Genomic DNA, 20,976 nt, shown 5'->3' with positions numbered 1-20,976 from the left:
GTTAAGAAATATTGTGTCATTTACATTGATAAAATATGACAAAAATTGTTCAATGGAACACCAAAAGTTCCCTCCAGTACTCGTGATTGTCAAAAAAGTAGTTAAACCAATATAAGACCAAAAACTCTTCCAAATTCCTTGTGTATTCAGTTTCTCTAAATCAACGAACTTCTCCATTCCAAACTATCCAACAAATATTTGACAGCAATACAACCAACCACCAACAAACATTTTAAACTCATCGAAAGATCAAAACCCTTTCAAATTTGCATGCGTATTAGTGATTTTCAACTAAATTATTTGGAGATGGAGACACACAAAGCTAGCATAGGAACCAAAGAAGATCTGCAAAAGCAAGTTAAGAGATCATCGTATTACAGAAACAAATTACTTAATAAAATTAAGAGAGCATCATATTACAAAAGCATAATAATGTTCATTTCCAAATGTATTACAAAAACCTATGGTTTCATTCCACTTCACATAATTCAGAGTGTTTTTTTTTTTCAACCCACAAAATTTACGGCTTAGGTCAAAGAATTTGATCTGATTATTAATATTCAGACGGAACAGATAAGACTCAAATGAAATGGGCATTTGAAGTCACTTTCTTATTTCTTATAACCACATCAATATCATATTTATACAACCATAGCAAAAAAGATTAGCAAGTGCAAGCACATATCTTGTGATAGTATACAAAAATGACTAAACCCAAAAGTCCTAACACATACACTAATCTTATACAAAGAAATTAGAATATCAAAATCCTAACAAAACATGAAGCACAATGATCACAATTAGAAAAATATTTCAAATAAGAGCCAAACCAAAAATGCACATAAAGGTAAGTAATCAACTCAAATAAAACTCACTCTGATGCTCATTTCTAATTATGAATGCTCTCGGGGCTCCAATCTTCTCATCCCAGTCGAAAAGAACTTCAAATGCAGACTCCTCTGCAGTTTAGAGGGTGATTGTTGTAACCCAATTTTCCAATTATGTTGCCCTTCCAACTTTTTCTTGCAACCAAGTTTCTAAAAAAACAGATTGAATTCAAAAGGTAATTGGACCAAGGCATAAAAAGACATAAGAAAAAGTATAGAAATTATAAACCACATATATCACATATTATACTACTTTGTATTCCAAATACACATAAGAATATATCCATTCTAGTGAATGGCCTAATTCCAATTAATCTCACCTTTACTTTCTCTCAAACCCGTCAACTTATCTTTGACTTTGTTTTTCAACGACATCATATATAAGAGTTAGCTTCCATCAAACCTTCACCTAGTCCCACCCTTACTTTCCTCTCTAACCCTTCATTATCCCACTTTTACCCTCTCAAACCCCTCAACTTACCCTGGACTTTGTTTCTGCAGCTTAGTTTCATTTAAAAGCTTATTCCTCAACAAAGGCATCATTAGTTTCAGTCTTAAATAATCAACGCAAGAGAACTCAGGAAATCATTCTCCACTCTCTCGGTGACCAAACTCATGATAAGGAAGTGGAGAGAACGCATTGTTAAGAAGAAGAGTACCTCAAATGTTTAGAAATTAAGAAATTGAGAAGCTCAGTTGCATGCAGAAAGACAGTGTTTCGACCTGACATTTTAAACTCTTCATAACATCAATTTCCATCTTAAATTAGAATAAACCTCCAACGTTAGAAATATGAGTACAAACGAATGATTAGTAAAAGAATTAGCCAATTCTAATAGAATTGTTAATCAAACTATAAAAGCAACATATGTATTTTTCCAAATTCAAACACAGAACCAACAGAGAGAATCCAATTGAAAACCGAACAGCCCAAACAGACCATGAAGATTATACAATCAGAAGAAGAGATATTTGGGGAAGAAGAGTTCATTACATAGTCTGAAGGCAGCCGAGCAGCAGCAGAAACTAAAAAAGCGAACAACTTTGGCCTCAAATTTTATCTGAAAAAAATAATAAAATTAACAGGTAGGAGTGATAATGTTATTAATATGTGGGTTGTGTGTTGGTTTGTGTCTTTGAAACACCAAGAGGTCCAAAAATCGAAACAAAGTGGAAAATAAATCTTAAAAATTTTTAGCCAAAAAATCCTCTCTAGATAAAATTTAACGAAAAATTCATAAATTACAAAAAGTAAATCATTGGAAAAACGAAACGTATATGACAACGAATAAGGCACTTGCAGGCCTCTTAAGCTTGTTCGGATCCTTCGCAACCTCCTTGCTCGCATCTCCACGTTTACTCTTCAACCTATGAAAATCAGAAACCAACACCGACACACAAATAAAGATGAGATATGTGGTTAATATCAAACAGAGCTTGTGGTGATCTTTTCAAAAGTCAAGTTCGCAGTACAACTTTATATTTGTTTTCACTTACATTGATGATAAGTATAATCAAGACAGAGAAACTCAAGAACCAGCCTGTCAAAATCATTGACGGAGAAATGATAAATAACGGATTCTCAAAGATACAGAAACTTATCAAGAACTTGGACAATGAAGATACCCAAAAAAGAAATTTCTTGGACATGCAACCAACAGGTGTACAGAAAATTAAACAAAAATTCAAAATTGACGGTTCATATCGAGATCTTGAATCAAATCGCAAAAAGTTGTGAAAATTCATAACAAAACGGAAATAAAAAACATAATCTCACTTCGCATCAGTTTTTCTGTGAGCATCAACTCTTGATTTCCCCATGTTCAACTAAACCTTCATAGAAAACTGCAAATAAACCTTCATAGAAAACTGCAAAAAAAAAAAGATGAGAATCATTTATAAACGGAAACAAATCGATATTAACAAATAAAAAAGAAGTCGGAGAAAAAATAGAGAGAAAAAGATAGCTAGGAGATGGAGCGGAGGAGATGTTGTCCAAAGTTGAGGAATAAGGATGGAGGAGTCTGGAAGAGGAGACAAAAAACTAAAGCAAAGCAAAAGCAGAGAAAGAGGAGATGGGTAAAGTGACACGCGTCCCACTCAACACGTGTCATTATGCTAAGCCGCCAGGTGACAAAATCAAATTGTAGAAAGAAGTCTCCCGAACAACCCAGTTTTTCCGCTCCTTCAATTTCAGGCACAAACGAATAAAAGAACCCCTGTTGCACAACAGGGACAAAAATGCCATTCTACTGTAGAATGAACAGTGATGACAGAAACAAATAAAGGGTAAAAAAGGAAGAACACTTGCGAATGAACAGTAAAAAGGACACAAAGGGTATTAACCACAATGTTAGGCGTTTAGTATATATATAATTTTCTTTTGTACCTAAAGTACATTTAAGTTTTATATTTGGTTGTTGGGAGATTAATGTTTCTGCCTACCCTTCCATCCATGGATGGAGCCAGAAACTTTCTCAGAAGAGGCAACCTGAATGATAAAATGAAACCACACCCAAATATAATTGTCTGGTTGTGATGGTTATCCCTTATTTGTGTTGTAAGTCGTATCAAAAGCAACTACATCACCAAAAAAATAAGTAAGCTTTTCTTGAAGTGGAATCAACCCAAAAATGGGATGAACCTATTTTCCTTATCTCTATCAACTTCGAAATATAAAGGTTGGTTTCTTTATCTTTTCTAAATCAAATTATTCATGTCCCTTGACTTTTTTTCTTTAAATCTCTTTCAACCTTTCTCAAATCTTTGGTAGTACATCCAACATCTGCAATTCCACTTGCCTCATTCTTCATTATTCTGAATTGTTGACTTGTAGATACATTTGCACTACGTAGTCTTTCCATGTAAAGCTTCTTTGCTTTCGAAACTTTGCGGTGTAAATGTAGTAGGCGTACCATTGTAGGGGTTGAAAGTACATGATTATGACATTGTTCAAAGTTACAAGTAGACCACTTTGTCCTAGACTTGTCACGAGAAATGTTTTACTTGGCCTTACAACACACACATGTTGATCCAAGATTCCTTTCTTCTTTGGTTGACGTATTCTTCTTTGTCTTCTGATAAGTCTCATCTGGTACACCTTCCTTTAAACAAACAAATTATTTCTAGGTAATCTCATTCGCTCCTTTTTTCTTCTTACTTGAACCCATTCTGACACTAAATCTAACTTCTCATGCATAATAATTGTAAAAATCATGAAACAAGTTATTGGCCAACTTTGGGTTTACGTTCATCTGCAACTTGTTCTTCCATCGTACAATTTGCAATTAACATTGAAAAAATTCTTTTTAAAACATAGTTAACTTATTTCAAGAAAAAAATTCCTGAAATTTTTCAATCGATATTTTTACACTAGTGGGAGGAGGAGTTAGGTTAAGCCACACAATGAGCAACCTAATTTGGTGTTGAATTCGCTATTCACGAGATTCGAACCTAAGACTTCTCACTTCCAAGTGAAGAGGGATATCACCAAACCGTAGCACTGAGTGGCAAAAAAGCAAAAATTAAAACTGATGCAAAAAAAAAAAAATGGAGTTGGGCTTGAACCGGTACCACGTCAATTTTTTTTAGGTAGTGATAATTAAACACACATTTTTACCTTCCACACACTCTGTTAATTTTTTGTTATTGATCTTCTTCAATTAACTCGATCCAACGGTCAGAAATTTAGAGAAGTGTGTAAGGGGTAAAAGCAGGTATATGGATAGCACCATCTTTTTTTTATCAACAAGAAGAAGAATCTAAAATTGGAGAATCAAGTTGAGAGGGCGTTAACAAAATCATGCAATCGCTCACGAGTTCAAGAACAACTCAAAGAAAGGTTGAAATCAATACAACCACAAAGAAAATACCTTATAGAAGCTTGAAAGAGAATTTTAATTTTCCAAGGACTCTACGAAATTTGAAGTATGTGCTCGCTGCTCTCCTTCAAAGTTCAACCTACTTGAAAATGCTCATAGAAAAAACCTTTATTGGAGAAAGACCTCTCTGTTGACTAGAAAGAATTAACGCGTGAACCCTTAATTATTGTTTTTAATTAACTCGCTCTATGCAATTTGTTTAGGTATAACAAGATTATATAACCTCATCATTTTGTTATCTTTAAACTGATCCAATAGCTCATATAAAAGACGTCATCACATGTCCTCAAAATGAGGACCTTATGAGAGCATTTATAATAATATATTATCATGTGCAAATATGTATCATTAAAATCAAAGGAAAATTAATGAAAAAATTTTGAAAATTTTGAATTTTAACGATAAAAATAAAATAAAAAGTATATTGAATAATACTATAATTAACTTTTTAATGTAAAAATATTAAATAATATTAGAAAAAGTAATAAAAAAAATTTAAAAACTTTAACTTTTCATTAAAGTCACCTTAAATCAAATAGTCCTCATACTTTAAAAAGGTTCGATGTGGCATGAAAACTCCTCCGCTTAGTCCGCTGACATGGCACGCATGTGGGGCCCACATTTGAGCTCCACATGGCTTCCCGAAATAAAAACCAACAGCCAATAGGAAACACGGAACTGAAACTGAACTATTAACTGAAAACATTAGGGCGCCACAAGAACTAGTTTGAAGTCCGCGACTTCCCTTCCGACCTATCTCCAATCTCCAATCTCCAATCCGTCTGCCGGAGTTCAATTTCTTCGAATTCACACTCCAAGTCCAATCCCCACTCTCTTCACCCCACATCTCTTCGAAATTCTATTTATGCCCCACAATTAACACAGGTATTCCAATTCCCAATTCGCTCGCATTGACGTCAATCGATCGCCTTCTCCATCACTCTTGGTGCCCTAATTTCAACTTCTATGAGGTTTTGGGACCGCACTGTGCTTGAAATTAGGTAAAATTCGGCGAATTGATCTGTTTTGGAGGGTACCAGTGGGTGCAAGTTCAAGTTCTCGATGAAACTGATCGAATTTTCGACGTGGGTTTGCTAAATTGATCGACTTTCGACGTGGGTTTGCTAGGTTTTTAGCGAAAGTCTTGGTTTTGGGGAGCGGTGATGGACTACGAGCTCTCTGATAGCAGTGGTAAGCCAAGTTGAATTTGCTTATCTGTTTTTCAATTTTGGTTTTTAAGTACCTTTGTTCTTCCATTGTGTAATCTATTGGTTCTCAGAGTAATTTGACTCAAACTCTTGAATTTATGTTAGGTGTGGTAGAATTTGGGTTTAATTAGTGCTCTGGATGTACTTTTTTACTCTTGAATTCATCATTTTAGTGGGTTTGTCTTGAAATTCAACTTCTTTGGTCGACCATGGTGGAATTAGAAGAAAATTTAATTGTAATGTAGTGTACCCGGCTTGTGCTCCGAGGTAATAGGATTTTGTATTCGGCTTTGGTCTTTCTTTTACTTCTTATAAGTTGGTTTGGAAACACCACGTAAGACCTTTAAGTTCTCCCACAACATGTACTTTGATGCCATTATTTGAAGATTGACTCCGATTCGGGTATTCCATTCTTCCCGTCTGTAAGTTAGTCTTGCTTGTTGTTTTGAACCTTGTATATTTGCATTCTGAACACTGGGTGGACACCCAAAAGATAGTTACTCTTTTTTGTTGCTTGGAATTGTTTTTTCATCCTCTAGGGATTAAATTCACTCGTAATTCTCTGTGGAATTTGGTAAATGGTAGTTAGGTCCTGCTATTCTGATTCTAGCCAAGGTCACTGTGTTGGAGAAAGTGGCTAATTGTTTGAGAAAAGAAACCTACTGGCATTAAGAGTTTTCATATTGGCCACATTTCGTGTGGTTGTTGTTGGTTGGGTTTTAGCGATTCAGTAAAGTTGATAATTAATGCTAAGTTATGGCTTCTATTAGTTTAACCAAGGATGCTTTAGTTTAGTGTAGAAATAATGAAAGATGTATTTTAAGCATATTATAATGTTTTTGTTTTAAATACCTGCAAGGCTGTTATTTAACGTTGATACTGCTCTTGGATGCTATAGCAACATTTTTAGTGGACCGTGCATGCTTCTAGAACCCATCTTCTGTATTATCAGAACATGTTGGTATGATTTTCATTTTTAGTTCTTTTTATGCTAGTGTCAGGATACATTTTGAGGAAGGAACACATTCTTACGTGGCTTGCCTGGACTCTGGAATATAAGATCCTTATTTCTATATACATATAGTTTATGCCTACTTTGTGAGGCACAGATACAAGAAATAGCGTGCTATTATATGTTGCGTGCATATAGACATGTGTATAATTGAAGAAGGTGGCTATTGGCGGGGACAAAGGCCTTAGAAATAAAAAGGATTTTATGCTTTGCTATTGCAAAGTTCTTGAAAAACCTAAGGGGCTTGTTACTGAAGCTAGAAATAATAGTTTGCTATGCTCTGAAACATTTGCAGGAACGGACGATGACTTTCCGCCGTCTCATCAAAATAGGTTTCAAAGAGGAGGCCGAACTTCTGGGAATGGAAGATCTGCAGCCGTCAGTTCTGCTCCATTACCTAGGATGCATGGTGACATGGAAACCCAGATTCACCGCATTGAGCAAGAAGCGTACTGTTCACTTCTAAGGGCATTTAGTGCTCAATCTGATGCCATCACCTGGGTAGCTGTTTGATTAACTATTTGTTGTTTCTTCTTTTTCTTTTCCTTAGGATCAAAGTATTATTTGTGTAAACTTAGGCCTGAAAGTCAGTTCTAATGTACTTTACAGGATAAGGAAACTTTAATGACAAATCTTAGAAAGGAGCTGAGAGTATCTGATGAGGAGCACAGAGAACTTTTGTCCAGGGTCCATGCCGATGACATGATCCAGAGAATAAGGTCTGATAATATTATCCCATGTTGGTTTGAGCACCAAATATGTATTATGTTTGGATAGCTCTGCATTTTTTATGAGACATGTTATATTATATACTACTAGGCAATGGAGAAAAAGTGGGCTTCAACCTGGTACACTTAATGCTGCTCAGCCTGTTCATGACCCCCTACCTAGTCCAACTGTTTCAGCATCACGGAAGAAACAGAAAACATCACAGTCCTTATCCCTCGGTGCTCCAACTCCTGCACTGCCTCCATCCATGCAACCATCCTCTTCAGCCTTGAGACGAGGTCCTCCTCCAGGACCTCGGAACAAGAAACCAAAATCTGTAAGTTGAAATAATTCTGGGTTGAGAAAATGGTCCTATGCTGTATATATATTCTTAGATTTGTTTTTACCTATTCTTTTTCAATGGAGTTTGTTGCCTGCTTTTGAAGTCCACACAGTACCCTTCCGCAAATATTCCTCTAAGGCCCCAGGCCGCTAATCGAGGTCCCGCTGGTGCCTTTTTGGAGAGTGAGCCTGCTGAGGGAGAAACTAGTAATCCGTTAGTAGGAAGAAAGGTTTGGACAAGGTGGCCTGAAGACAACCACTTCTATGAGGCTGTTATAACTAATTTCAACCGTGCTGAGGTATGCTCTTGTTGTGAATTCATCTGAACCTGATTAAGCATTAGTAATTAGCAGTTTGACCACACGACTCCAATATAAATCTTTGTGAAGTCTAATAATTGTCAAACGTTGGCAGGGTCTACATGCTCTGGTTTATGATATTGGTACAGTGGATGAGACATGGGAATGGGTCAATCTAAAAGAGGTATACTGCAACTGATTCTCGTTTCTTTTGTAGGCCTTTTATCCTTTTGTAGGATATAGTCTGTCTCATAAATAACTAAATTTCAAATCTCAAAATAAAAGTTTTTTTTTATTTTTTATTTTTTTGTTCTTACGTTTTTGCACATTATAAATGAGTTTTGCGGGTTTATAGCTCTGGTGGTGAAGAGCATTTACCTCTATACCCGAGGTCCCAGCTTGATTCCCCCCGCCCTATCCCATCTATTGTCGACTGAAAACTGAAAAAACAAATGATTTCCACTGTCAGGAGAATCTGAAGTTGCTTTGCTTTTCTGTGCTTATTTTTGCAATTGATTTTAATGGAATAGGTTTTTGAGTGACAAAAAAACATTGAAGTACGTCCTGCACTACTGGTGGCATTAAGATGATTGAAACTTAAATGCTAAGTTTTTCAATTCATTAACCATTTTATTTATAATAACGAATGCAGATTGATTTTGAGTTACCTCATTATCAGTATGTAAATCCTCATATCAAAAGCTTGTGTTTTTTTATACTGGGCAGTGTTCTTATATATTTCACCGTTGGTGCGTTTGATAACCATATAGTTTTTAGTTTTTTATTTCACTTTTTGTGCTTAAGATATGGGGAAGAGGGATGAACAACGGTGGTGGGAGACCGAATACGTGCTTAACATTGTACTGATAGTGTAATGGATTGTGGACCTTGTGGCCCATTGAATTGTGTTTGTGATTTGCCTTGTGAGCTCATTTCCCGATTGCTTTTTGCTAATCGTTATTGTACCTTCTAATGGCATAGATATCTCCTGAAGATATTCGGTGGGAAGCTGATGATCCTGGGATTTCTCGTAAAGGTGGTCGACCTGGCCCTGGACCTGGCCGAGGGAACAAAAAGTCCATGGCACGTGGCGGTTTAGTTTCAGGTGCAGGAAGAGGTAGAGGGACTGCAAAGGGTTCCAAGAAGGATTTGCCCCCGCAGCTAAATGGCATTGGCAGGAAGGCAATGAGCGATATTGAAATACTTCATACAGATTCGTTGATTAAAGAGGTATGAGTACAACTATTAAGTTTTTTCTTACCCGCTTTTCCTCATATTAGCTGGTCGTAACTTGTTTTGCCCGCTTTGCTTGAAACTATAGGTGGAAAGGGTTTTCAGAGCCAGCCATCCCGACCCCATGGAGATTGAGAAAGCCAAGAAAGTTCTCAAAGTATGAATTCAAGCATCTTTTATGCTTTATTTGTGTGATGTTCTTTTATTGGCGGGATTGTAATGGTTTATTTAAAACGCAGGAGCATGAACAGGCACTGGTCGATGCAATTACAAGACTCGAAGATGCATCTGACGTTGAAAGCGGTAATAACTAATTGCATTAACCCATGTTCTATAATACTAAAGCTCCACTGCCTTGTGTTGTATCTTTAGTCCTGATTAGCCAGATTTGACTGGTACTTACTGTGTACAACTCCATTTAAATTTTATCTCTAATTTTTTTAATCAAGGTTAAAAATAATCACAAATCTTGTGTTTTACATTAGTGAGGTGGAAGCACGTCATCTTGCTACCGTGTTACGTATATATTTTTCCGCAAATTATTGCAGTGAATGCATCTCTGAAGCAGTACGGCTGCACAACGTCTAATTAATTTTTGCTTATAACCAATGTGCCATTTTTCTTCCTTCTTTGGCTTCAAAACAGATGAACATACATTCTCTCAAAGACAATCACTAGACCAAGAACGAGGATGGAGAAAGCGGCAGTATGACGAGATGGCTGAAGGTCGGGCAGTTGACGGCTCAAATGGCAATAAAATGACAAGGGAGGGCAGAATTGCATCTGATGACCAACGTTTTGAGGGCAACGACATATGACATTTGAGAAATGTAACATCCAGTTACATTCCTTCTTGTACTATTTGTGCCATATTCTGATTCGATGACAAGTCAAGCGGATGCTTAGCCTAAGTTTTAGGTTTCGTTTCAGTTTTAGTTTAACCTTATGTTGAGATAACGCTTGCTGTAACTTATGTTTTCGGGGTTGTACCGGTTGACACTTGCCTGTGTAAAGATTGATTTAACGGTGCTCTCTCTCTCTCTCTCAAATTTACCGAGACAGCAGCTTAAATTATACACTGAAGGCACATAGGAAACCAACTAAGCTCCTACAAATTACACAGGGTAACAAGTTAGCGTATACGCACAACAGCAGCACAATGCTAACGAGGATCTGATCGGCGTGGAAAGATCCGATCAGTTCTGAAATGAACAACTCCATTACACATGGTTGATTATCTACAATGAAGCAATAAATTCAAGGATAAGATTCACCATCTGTGCATCATAAGCAGGGCCTTCCATTTGGAAGTGGCTTGCTCCTTCAATCAGGTGCGTTTCAACACGACCGGCTGCAGAACTTAGCTTGTTCTTTAACTGCTTCACGCTCGTGAACCCATCCTGAGTCCCCATTACGAAGAGTTTGGGTTTTGAGGATTGTAGTACGGCTTTGTGGTGTCTCCCGAAAAGGATTGAGGCAAGCATGCCGAAAGGATACCCCAGACTAACATAGCCCACGACTTGTTCTATCTGATCTACCGCGGAGCCTGCAATTGGGGCACCTACACCATACACCAGACGAAAATTTTAGATTATACATACGAGGAAATTATGTTACCCCTGACTAGGATGATCGTTAAACTGACAAAACTGACAGGACTATGAATAACATCCTATATTTAACGACCAAGCCTACAATAACGCTACGCAGTTCATACCAGAAAGATCCTAGATCATGCTTCATAGTTTATCACAAGATTATTTGCAGAAAAACCATCTATTTCTCACTAAAACTGTTTGACCTCGGGACTTTTACTTATGTCCTCCTATCTATGTTCATATTGGAATTACTGGAGAGCATAAACAAGACAACGATTACCAAAAATCGCAATTTGGAATTAGAACCAACAGAGAGGTATGTAAGTGAAGGAGCAGCAGTGAGAGGCTGTAGTAATAGACCTATCCAAAACGTTCATCAATTTACAGAGAAATTCGAAATTATAACACTACTGGATTTTATCGAATCACAGCTCAAGTACCTAGAGACACATATCATAGTTGCACATAACATTCTTCACCACAGTTCCATTTGCTTTGAATGTGATCAAAATCCCAACTTTTGAATGATCGAAATACAGTTTGATCAGAAACACGAAACTCGGAAATAATAAATTCTCCAAAGAACATTACCAAATGAAATCCCAACTTCATGTTCATCACACCATATGAGAAATCTAACATTAGAAAACGAAATCCTTGCCTCAAACAATCAATTCTCCTTGAAATCCAAAGCCAACTTCAATTTTTCGTCAATGCTTCCAAAATTAATTAGCTGGTATCTAAATAACATTCTGATCACTTCTGCAAACTAATATTCAAATTACAGATCTACAAACCAATTCACCAAACCAATAAAAGAGGCAATCTTTTAACCACCAAAAACTAAAACACAATCCAGTACAGATCAACAAAATCATCAACCTAAACCAATTAAACAAGAAATTCATCAACTAATTACATGTAAACACCCCATTTAATTTATAACCAACATGCTTAATCCAATAAAAATTGCAGAAACATATTCTAAAAGTGCAGAAAAATTAAAAAATATTTATACCTGCAGAAGAACCCACCAACAAAATCCTATCAGCTGATAGATTCTCACAGACCCATTTGCACACAGAAATCACATCCTTAATTTCTGCAAACCCAGTGAGAGAAGCCCTCCCTGTTGACCTCCCAACCCCTCTCATGTCAAAGGTCAAAGCTTTATAACCTCTGTCTGCCAACCCAGCTGCTATTCCTCTCAACAGGCCTTGGCAGCCGCCAAGGACGGAGTATGGGTGCACCAGAACCACCACATGGCTGCCCTCCTTGATGTCTTCTTCTTCTCTGGGTTTGAAGAGCCGAGTGCTGAGCTTGACTCCATCGCTGGTCTCAACTGTGCAGGACTCCACCGTGCAGTTTAGCATCCAGGATGGAGAGAGAGAGAGAGAGAGGAGGAGGTGACTGCTATCAGGTTGGTTGGGCAATGTAGAACGGAAGTTGTTGGGCTAGCTAGTGAGAAAACTGGTAGCCCCTACACTCGACATGGGATTGGGATAAGGATGCATGCTTTGTGTTCCTTTTGGGTGCGTTTGGTACGTGGGATGGGACGGAACAGAGTGGGACGGAACGGTTCCGTCCCACGTTTGGTGCGTTAAAATTGTGTGGAACGCGCGTCCCACGGAACGAAAAAGGGTCAGATTTTGGTTCCCCCTCCCCCCCCTGGAACAGGTTTTTCCATCCCGTGGGACAAATTTTTTTTTTTTTTGGACAACAATACCCCTTTTATTTTTCATTAATTACATTGTCTACCTCCCTTCTCTCCCGTAACCTCCCTCTGTTCTACCACAAACCCAGTAACCCAATCCCTTCTTTCCTGTAACCTCCCTCTTCATCCACCACAAACCCAGTAACCCAATCCCAGCAAACCCATCCGACGACGACGACGTCACCACCGTCACCAGCAAACCCTCTTCTTCTCCGGCGCCGTCACCATGGAGCCGTCACCAGCAACCCCTCTTCTTCTCCGGCGCCGTCACCACCGTCACCAGCAAACCCTCTTCTTCTCCGGCGCCGTCACCATGGAGCCGTCACCAGCAACCCCTCTTCTTCTCTGGCGCCGTCACCATAGCCAGGCCGACGACGACGACGACGCTGCACGGAGGATGATGACGACGCTGCAGGGAAGACGATGACGACGCTGCAGGGAGGACGATGACGAAGCTGCAGAAATTGATTGAATTGAATTTTGGGATTTTTCTGTGTTTGATTTTGGGATTTTTCTGTGTTTGATTTTGGGATTTTTCTTTTTTTTTTCTTCTTGTAATTGTTTGCTGGTGACGAGATCTGAAATTGATTGGAGGGTTTGCTGGTGACGAGATCTGAAACTGGATTGGTTGCCGAGAAAACGAAGGAAAACGAAAACTGGAGTCTGATTGTTTGAGTTCATACTCGCACTCAGCAATTGTACAAACAAGGCTAAGTTAGTCATTTAACACGAAATCCAAACTGTTCCGTCCTACGCGTACCAAACATAACACGAACCTCCGTTTCGTTCCGTCTCGTCCCGTCCTGTCCCGTTCCGTTCCGTCTGCGTACCAAACGCACCCTTTGGGCTTTAAACTAACCGAAAACTAACTTAATGATTATGCGTGATAGAGCAAATTACTGTTTTTGGGTGGATCCATTTCTTTATTTGTCGGTAAGTAATTTCCTCCTTAAATATAGAAGAATATTTTTCCTCATCACACGATGATGATGCTTATCACTCTACCACCGTTGGATGAATTTAAAATTCAAAACTTATGTAGTGGATAAACACAAATCTCAAAATTCAAACTCATTCAATTATAATAATTAGGGTGGTGAACATTATCACCATTGAAGTGTGACACAACTACAATATTAGCTTTAGGTGTCGGACAATCCTGATGGTTAATAAGCCATTCTGACGGATAAAAGATATCTGACACATAATTTATTTATTGTCGGATTAAAGTTACTTTCTGTCTGATATATCCGACATAAATTACTGGCGGATTTTTCCTGACGGATTTAACCGCCATAAAATTATTGTAACCCTCAATATTTTTGAATTCTTTTTTTTAAATATTTTTAACATATTCTGGCGGTTTCTAAGTTAACAGTGGCGGTTATAACCGACAGAAATTGACTATTTTATTATTTTAAAATGTTACATTGATTAAAAATAAATAAATAAAAATAAATAAACAAATGGTTTAAATTTTTTTTTTCACTCACGGTCCCGTTACCTAATCTTTGAATGTTTTTTTTTTTTTTTGCGATTTTTTACACATGCTATCTCGGAGTATATACAAACATATTTGACGGTTGGATCGTTGAAACTAGTTTCGTAGAATGCATATCCTATCAATTTAATAGATTTAACAAACATTTAAGAGTTATTAAGTGTAAAAAATTATCCACTAGTGTAAATATTTTAAATTGAAGATCAAATTCATTCAATGCATTCTTATAGGGTTGAGGAGTGTAGCTGTAAAAAATTATCAAAATCGGAGCTAAAATAATCGTTAAATTGTGAATTTTCTTTTATAACCGTCGAAAACTTTTGTTCCGTTACCTAATCTTTGAATGTTTTTTTTTACGATTTTTTACGTATGCAATCTCGGATTGTGTACAAATAAGTTTGCCGGTTGGATAGTTGAAAAAAGTTTCGTAGAATGCATATTGCGTCAAAACGGTAGATTAAACAAACATTTAGAGTTAATATTATACTTCTATTAAGTATAAAATAAGATTTTGTGGTATCCACTAGTGTAAATATTTTAAATTAAAGATCAAATTTATTCATTACATTCTTATAGGGCCGAGGAGTGTAGCTGTAAAAAATCATCAAAATCGGAGCTAAAATAACCGTTAAATTGTGAATTTTCTTTTATAACCGTCGAAAACTTTTGTTCCGTTACCTAATCTCTGAATGTTTTTTTTTTACGATTTTTTACGTATGCAATCTCGGATTGTGTGCAAATAAGTTTGACGGTTGGATAGTTGAAAAAAGTTTCGTATAATGCATATTGCGTCAAAACGGTAGATTAAACAAACATTTAGAGTTAATATTATACTTCTATTAAGTATAAAATAAGATTTTGTGGTATCCACTAGTGTAAATATTTTAAATTAAAGATCAAATTTATTCATTACATTCTTATAGGGCCGATGAGTGTAGCTGTAAAAAATCATCAAAATCGGAGCTAAAATAACCGTTAAATTGTGATTTTTTGTTTATAACCGTTGAAAACTTTTGTTCCGTTACGTAATCTCCGAATGTTTGTTTTTTAAGTATGCAATCTCGGACTGTGTACAAATAAGTTTAACGGTTGGATCGTTGAAAAAAGTTCGTAGAATGCATATTGCGTCAAAACGGTAGATTAAACAAACACTTAGAGTTAATATTATACTTCTACTAAGTATAAAATAAGATTTTGTGGTATCCACTAGTATAAATATTTTAAATTAAAGATCAAATTTATTCATTACATTCTAATAAGGTCGAGGAGTGTAGTTGTAAAAAATCATCAAAATCGGAGCTAAAATAACATTTAAATTGTGAATTTTCGTTTATAACCGTCGAAAACTTTTGTTCCGTTACGTAATCTCTGAATGTTTGTTTTTTACGATTTTTTACGTATGCAATCTCGGACTGTGTATAAATAAATTTGACGGTTGGATCGTTGAAAAAAGTTTCGTAGAATGCATATTGCGTCAAAACGGTAGATTAAACAAACACTTAAGAGTTAATATTATACTTCTATTAAGTATAAAATAAGCTTTTGTGGTATCTACTAGTGTAAATATTTTAAATTAAAGATCGAATTTATTCATTACATTCTAATAGGGTTGAGGAGTGTAGCTGTAAAAAATATCAAAATCGGAGCTAAAATAACCGTTAAATTGTGATTTTTCATTTATAACCGTCGAAAATTTTTGTTCCGTTTCGCAATCTCTGAATGTTTGTTTTTTACGATTTTTTACGCATGCAATCTCGGACTGTGTACAAATAAGTTTGACGGTTGGATCGTTGAAAAAAGTTTCGTAGAATGCATATTGCATCAAAACGGTAGATTAAACAAACACTTAAGAGTTAATATTATACTTCTATTAAGTATAAAATAAGATTTTGTGGTATCCACTAGTGTAAATATTTTAAATTAAAGATCAAATTTATTCATTACATTCTAATAGGGTCGAGGAGTGTAGCTGTAAAAAATCATCAAAATCGGAGCTAAAATAACCGTTAAATTGTGATTTTTTGTTTATAACAGTCGAAAACTTTTGTTCCGTTACGTAATCTCTGAATGTTTGTTTTTTATGATTTTTTACATATGCAATCTTGTAGTATCTACAAACAAGTTTGACAGTTAGATCATGGAAACTAATTTCGTAGATTGCATAAATTTGCCAAAATTTTGAAGTGGGAAAAGTAATTTGTGCTAAATTTTTATTTATGTTTTTCAAGTATTGATTAAACAATATTTAGTTTGTGTGAAGACATTTTCATTGTACAATTCTCTTTTTGTTTCTTTATCGCATATTTTACGTGGATTATTATCTATTAAACCAAACAATTGTTTATTTAATTTTTAAAAACATATTATTTATTTATTTATTAAACCAAACTATTATTATTTTATTATTTTAAAATCTCAACAAGATTGGGGGGGGGGGAATTTAAAATTTGGGGGAAAGTTTAAAATTTTCAGAGTGAATTTTGGGGGGGAATTTTAAAATTTGGGGGAAAGTTTAAAATTTCCAAAGGGAATTTTGAGGGGACGGTGTCGGTTATAACCGACATTAATGAGAAGTTTCTGTCGGTTTTTATTTTTTAAAAATAATTTGTGTCGGTTTTAACCGACAGTAATGAACACTTCCACATTATAACATCTCCATCTTTTCCTTGCGCCGGTGCTTCTCCCTTCCACATTTTCTCCACTCCTCATTTCCTTCTCCTTCTCCTCTCCTCATTTACTTGCAACCAAAGTTCATTCGCTATCTCGAATATGGTGAAGAAGAAGGTAACACTCTCCCTCTCGCTCTCTCTCTCTCTCTCTGTCTCTCATATGTCGAATAATTTTGTGTTGTTTGTTTCAGTGGGTTGGATGCTGTTGGTGGTGGTGCTACGAGCGGATGTCGTCGCTCAGAACGGTTAGCACAACATTATGATGCTGATGCTGCTCGAGATTGCACACTGTTTTTTTCCTATCTTTCCTTCTATGTCCTTAGTTAGCTTCCATCACTCTCACACTCTCAGAGATTGTACTGAGGAAGAACATGCACTCACTCTTTTAGATCTGAAAAACCCATAAACGCCAGAAATCCCTATTAGCTTTTGTGTGTGTTTTCTTGGGTTAGTGGGTGTTTGTTTAAGTTCTTGAGGGATCTGATGTGTTTTCTTGCCCATGGAGGGATCTGCTGGGTTTTTGGGTGTTTGTTCAAGTTTCTCACCAGATACACTAAGGTGGACGGATTCACCACGACTGGAAACAGAGAAGGACTCCAAGGACGAACTTTCAATGGCGATACTTTTCATAGCCTTAATATAATAAATATGTAACTCCTTAATGCATTTGCAGCAACACGAGACCCATTGGAAAACCCTCTCGTCTTCTATAGGAACACAAGTCAATGACAAGTAATGAAGATTACTGGAAAAGGATAGAGACGGTGCTTAAAATATCCCCCGATAGTTCACTGATAGAGAGCGCAAAGACTGAGAACGAAAGATGTAAGATGGAAATGAAGACACGGTGTTTTCAAAATCAAGATGAAGGTCTTCAACATTACACCTTACTGCATTTTGAATCCATCAAATCGAGCTCCGGCGAGGTTTCAGATGGTGAATGCATAATTTTTTTTTTATTAATATATTTTTTGTCGGTTTTATCCGACAGGAATGATTTCATTCATTTTTAGTAATTTTTGTCGGTTTTATCCGACAGAAACTATAATAAATAAATATATATACTGTCGGATATATCCGACAGGATTTCTGTCGGTTTTAGAGTATTTTCTGTCGGAAAATTCGTTTCCTGACGCAGACAATTCTGTCGCTTATTATATCCGCCACTGCATCCATTTTCTGTCAGATTTTGCTTAAAATCCGACAGTAATATATGTTTTTTGTCGGTTTTTGAACCGCCAATTATAGTTAATTTTGTAGTAGTGTGATAGAGAAAAAATGCACCCAAATATAAAGAGTTATTTCTCTTTACAATTGTAGTTTGAAATGTGTACATTTTTTTCTTTTGTAGTTTTAAGGAGTTACTTTTATTTACTTGCTAGATGATGATTTACAGTAAAGGAATGATGATTTTCTTAAATGTAAGGAGCAAAGTAGGGCTTGTTTGGATGTGCTTTTAAAATGTCTGAAAGTGCTTTTGGGTAAATTGATTTTGAGTTCCAAAAGCACTTTAAGTGCTTTTTGGAAGAAGCACCAGATATGTGCTTCTTACAGGAAGCACTTAAAGTGCTTTTCCAGGATCCACTTAGATTTTTACTAAGAATTGGTGTCAAAAACATTTTCACCAAAAGCGGTTTCAGTCATTTTAAAAGCACATCCAAACGAACCCGTAGTGTCTTTAGTTGTTATTGTCAAGACATTTTTCTAACTATGGAGATTCCCTATAAAGGACGTCACGTGATTAACGTTCTTTCTTATAGGACAAACATTTCTAGAATATCTCATCTTATGACCAATTTTATATAACTTTAATCTCTTTTATTGACATATTTAATTCTTTAAGGGATAGAATTGCCCTTTAGAGCTTTGGTTTTAGCTTTAAGCATTAGATTTTAGAATCCGAGCGTAGAATCTTAGGGCTCGTTTGATTTCTAAATTGACTTAGCTTGGATTATTCATTAGATTCATTGAATTTTGAATAAAAATAAGGATATCAACTTGCATATTTTGTCAAAATGAAGATAAAGAAGTCATGAAGAGAACTTGTCCCTCTCAATCCTACTATTTTTGTGGGCATTAGGAGGGAGAAGTATTCTTCTTTCTCCTCTTCTACCTTTACTTAGACAAAATGTGCAAGTTGACATTCATATTTTCATCAACTATTCATTGAATTTAATGAGTTGTCCAAGCAAATCCAAACAAAAACATCAAAGGAGGCCTTAAAGTTTAAGATTTAAACGGTGATTCTTATCTTAAGACGACCAACCGTGTTAATAAATAAGATCAAAGCTGAAAAAAAAAAAGAGCAAACATGAAGTTTTCTCAACACATCACTGCCCAAAGAATAACTATTGGTAATTATTTTGCTTCTTAATTTGGTCCCTGGATTGGCATGATGACAGTGTAGAAAGTTTAAATGCGTTTAGACTGAAAAACATGGTCAATAAGACTGGTTTTACGTTCATGACTGGGAATATTTTCTTATGAAGTTACATCAAACGGATCGTCTAAAGTATATGATTTCTAATTCATGTTTTCAGTATAGAAAATTAGATTGTTTCTATGCAGCAACAATATGATTTACAGGAAAGAGGATTCGAACTTGAGAGTAAGAGATGAGGCGGGCACACTATCCTAATAATTTTGGTTTGTCAAATTAAAATTGGTGTATCACCACAGCCTGAAAATAAATTTGGCCTAATGAATAACAATAATGAATTAATAGCCTATGCCTAATTGAGATAGTGTTGATTATGAATAATAATAAAGAATTAATAGCCTATGCCTAACTGAGATAGTGTTGATTATGAATAATAATAAAGAATTAATAGCCTATGCCTAATTGAGGTTTGCAGATTTTGAGCTGTAGGTTTCATTGGAACATGGCAATAAGCAACTACCTCAACCCCTCATGAATTGCATCCTCTCCATTACTGTGGTAGGCGGCCACTTACGAGGGCTAGTCAATTGTTGTTGCTTGAGTTTGTTTGTTATTCTGCTTGGCCTTATCTTGTAGCGAATGTTGTACTATACTTGCAATAGTTTATACTTCAACAAACTTTGATGGCAACATTTTTTTTGTAATTTACTCAATTTTTATTTCAATCATTTACTTGTGGGATAAGCTAGGCCTAGTAGATTGGTTGAGAAAGTGCATTTAACTTGGGCAAAAACACCTTTTTTTCATTTTTTTATTTGGGATTGTATAATGTGTATGTGAGTAGAATATAATAATATCCTTAGGTGAGCGTGACCTTTTGGGTGTTAGATTGCGGGTCTATGAAAATGAACCCCAAAGCTTGATTCGACCCCAATCTTTGGTTGTTAACCACATCATATTTATTTCTAAATGAATCATCATAATCTATGTCTTTTAGTTCTTTTCACTTTCAGATAGAACGTGCTACTTACGTTATTTTTATAATAATCACACAAATGTAAATCTGTGTATATTTGTCACATTCAATATGAAAATGAATCATCATAATCTATGTCTTTTAGTTCTTTTCACTTTCAAATAGAACGTGCTGCTTACGTTATTTTTAGAATAATCACACAAATATAAATTTGTGTATGTTTGTCACATTCAATATGAAAGTCGTCTTAAGTACATTTTTATAAAGTTTTTCTTCTATTGACACGTTATTTGATGAATATAAATTATATAATTGATAGAGTCAAACTTTCCTCTAACCCTATTTAAATTTTTTGTGGGGTAATAGGAGCTTGGATTGGGACAACCCATGTGGCATAAAATGTGCAGAAGAAACCACACCAGTTTAGAACATGACAACCCCGTGGGAAGTGGCTCAAATTATTCGAGAAAAATGCAATTTTTTCATTTTTACGAAATATTTTTGTCATGTTAAGAAAGGCTTTATAAAGCATTTGAAAGTGGTTTTACAATTTACTAAGCCACAAATA

General features: G+C 35.9%; 3 protein-coding genes across 12 annotated transcripts in view; 1 reads left to right on the top strand and 2 right to left on the bottom strand.

Moving 5' to 3' along the window:
• The window catches only part of LOC126589255 (protein EMSY-LIKE 3-like), a 60,426-nt gene extending 49,821 nt beyond the window's left edge, over positions 1-10,605 (top strand). Inside the window, exons 2-12 of one of the 6 annotated variants that reach the window (XM_050254497.1) lie at positions 5,654-5,769; positions 5,897-5,959; positions 7,284-7,489; positions 7,598-7,707; positions 7,808-8,033; positions 8,143-8,337; positions 8,453-8,521; positions 9,319-9,567; positions 9,659-9,727; positions 9,810-9,873; positions 10,216-10,605. In XM_050254497.1, coding sequence (XP_050110454.1) covers positions 5,932-5,959; positions 7,284-7,489; positions 7,598-7,707; positions 7,808-8,033; positions 8,143-8,337; positions 8,453-8,521; positions 9,319-9,567; positions 9,659-9,727; positions 9,810-9,873; positions 10,216-10,388 — 1,389 coding nt within the window. In that variant the 5' untranslated portion in view covers positions 5,654-5,769; positions 5,897-5,931 and the 3' untranslated portion in view covers positions 10,389-10,605. Of the gene's footprint in view, positions 1-5,448; positions 5,960-7,283; positions 7,490-7,597; positions 7,708-7,807; positions 8,034-8,142; positions 8,338-8,452; positions 8,522-9,318; positions 9,568-9,658; positions 9,728-9,809; positions 9,995-10,038; positions 10,123-10,215 lie in introns of those variants that run through there. The other 5 variants (XR_007611778.1, XM_050254495.1, XM_050254496.1 and 2 more) reach the window with 5 other exon arrangements.
• Positions 2-3,083, bottom strand: LOC126589264 (uncharacterized). Of its 5 annotated transcripts, none has more exons than XR_007611779.1 (6): positions 2,665-3,007; positions 2,189-2,255; positions 1,882-1,948; positions 1,547-1,610; positions 876-1,037; positions 2-345 (listed from the first exon to the last, which is right to left on the bottom strand). XR_007611779.1 is itself a non-coding variant. In XM_050254519.1 (5 exons), the coding sequence occupies exons 1-5, from the start codon at positions 2,706-2,708 to the stop codon at positions 297-299; spliced, it is 291 nt and encodes a 96-aa protein (XP_050110476.1). In that variant the 5' UTR covers positions 2,709-3,083; the 3' UTR covers positions 2-296. The 5 variants fall into 5 exon arrangements, 1 of the variants encoding a protein (XP_050110476.1); XR_007611780.1 differs by adding an exon at positions 2,385-2,428 and having other exon boundaries at positions 1,882-2,255; positions 2,665-3,002; XR_007611781.1 differs by lacking the exon at positions 1,547-1,610 and adding an exon at positions 2,385-2,428 and having other exon boundaries at positions 1,882-2,255; positions 2,665-2,911.
• A 54-nt stretch (positions 10,606-10,659) lies between the features above and the next one.
• Positions 10,660-12,675, bottom strand: LOC126589258 (uncharacterized). Its single transcript, XM_050254509.1, has 2 exons — positions 12,187-12,675; positions 10,660-11,131 (listed from the first exon to the last, which is right to left on the bottom strand). The coding sequence occupies exons 1-2, from the start codon at positions 12,539-12,541 to the stop codon at positions 10,809-10,811; spliced, it is 678 nt and encodes a 225-aa protein (XP_050110466.1). The 5' UTR covers positions 12,542-12,675; the 3' UTR covers positions 10,660-10,808.
• Positions 12,676-20,976: the final 8,301 nt, after the last annotated feature.

Source organism: Malus sylvestris, chromosome 11 (assembly GCF_916048215.2).
Source record: "Malus sylvestris chromosome 11, drMalSylv7.2, whole genome shotgun sequence".
Lineage (NCBI taxonomy): Eukaryota > Viridiplantae > Streptophyta > Magnoliopsida > Rosales > Rosaceae > Malus > Malus sylvestris.
Note: the sequence above shows the minus strand (reverse complement) of the source record. Positions and strands in the feature narration are given on the sequence as shown.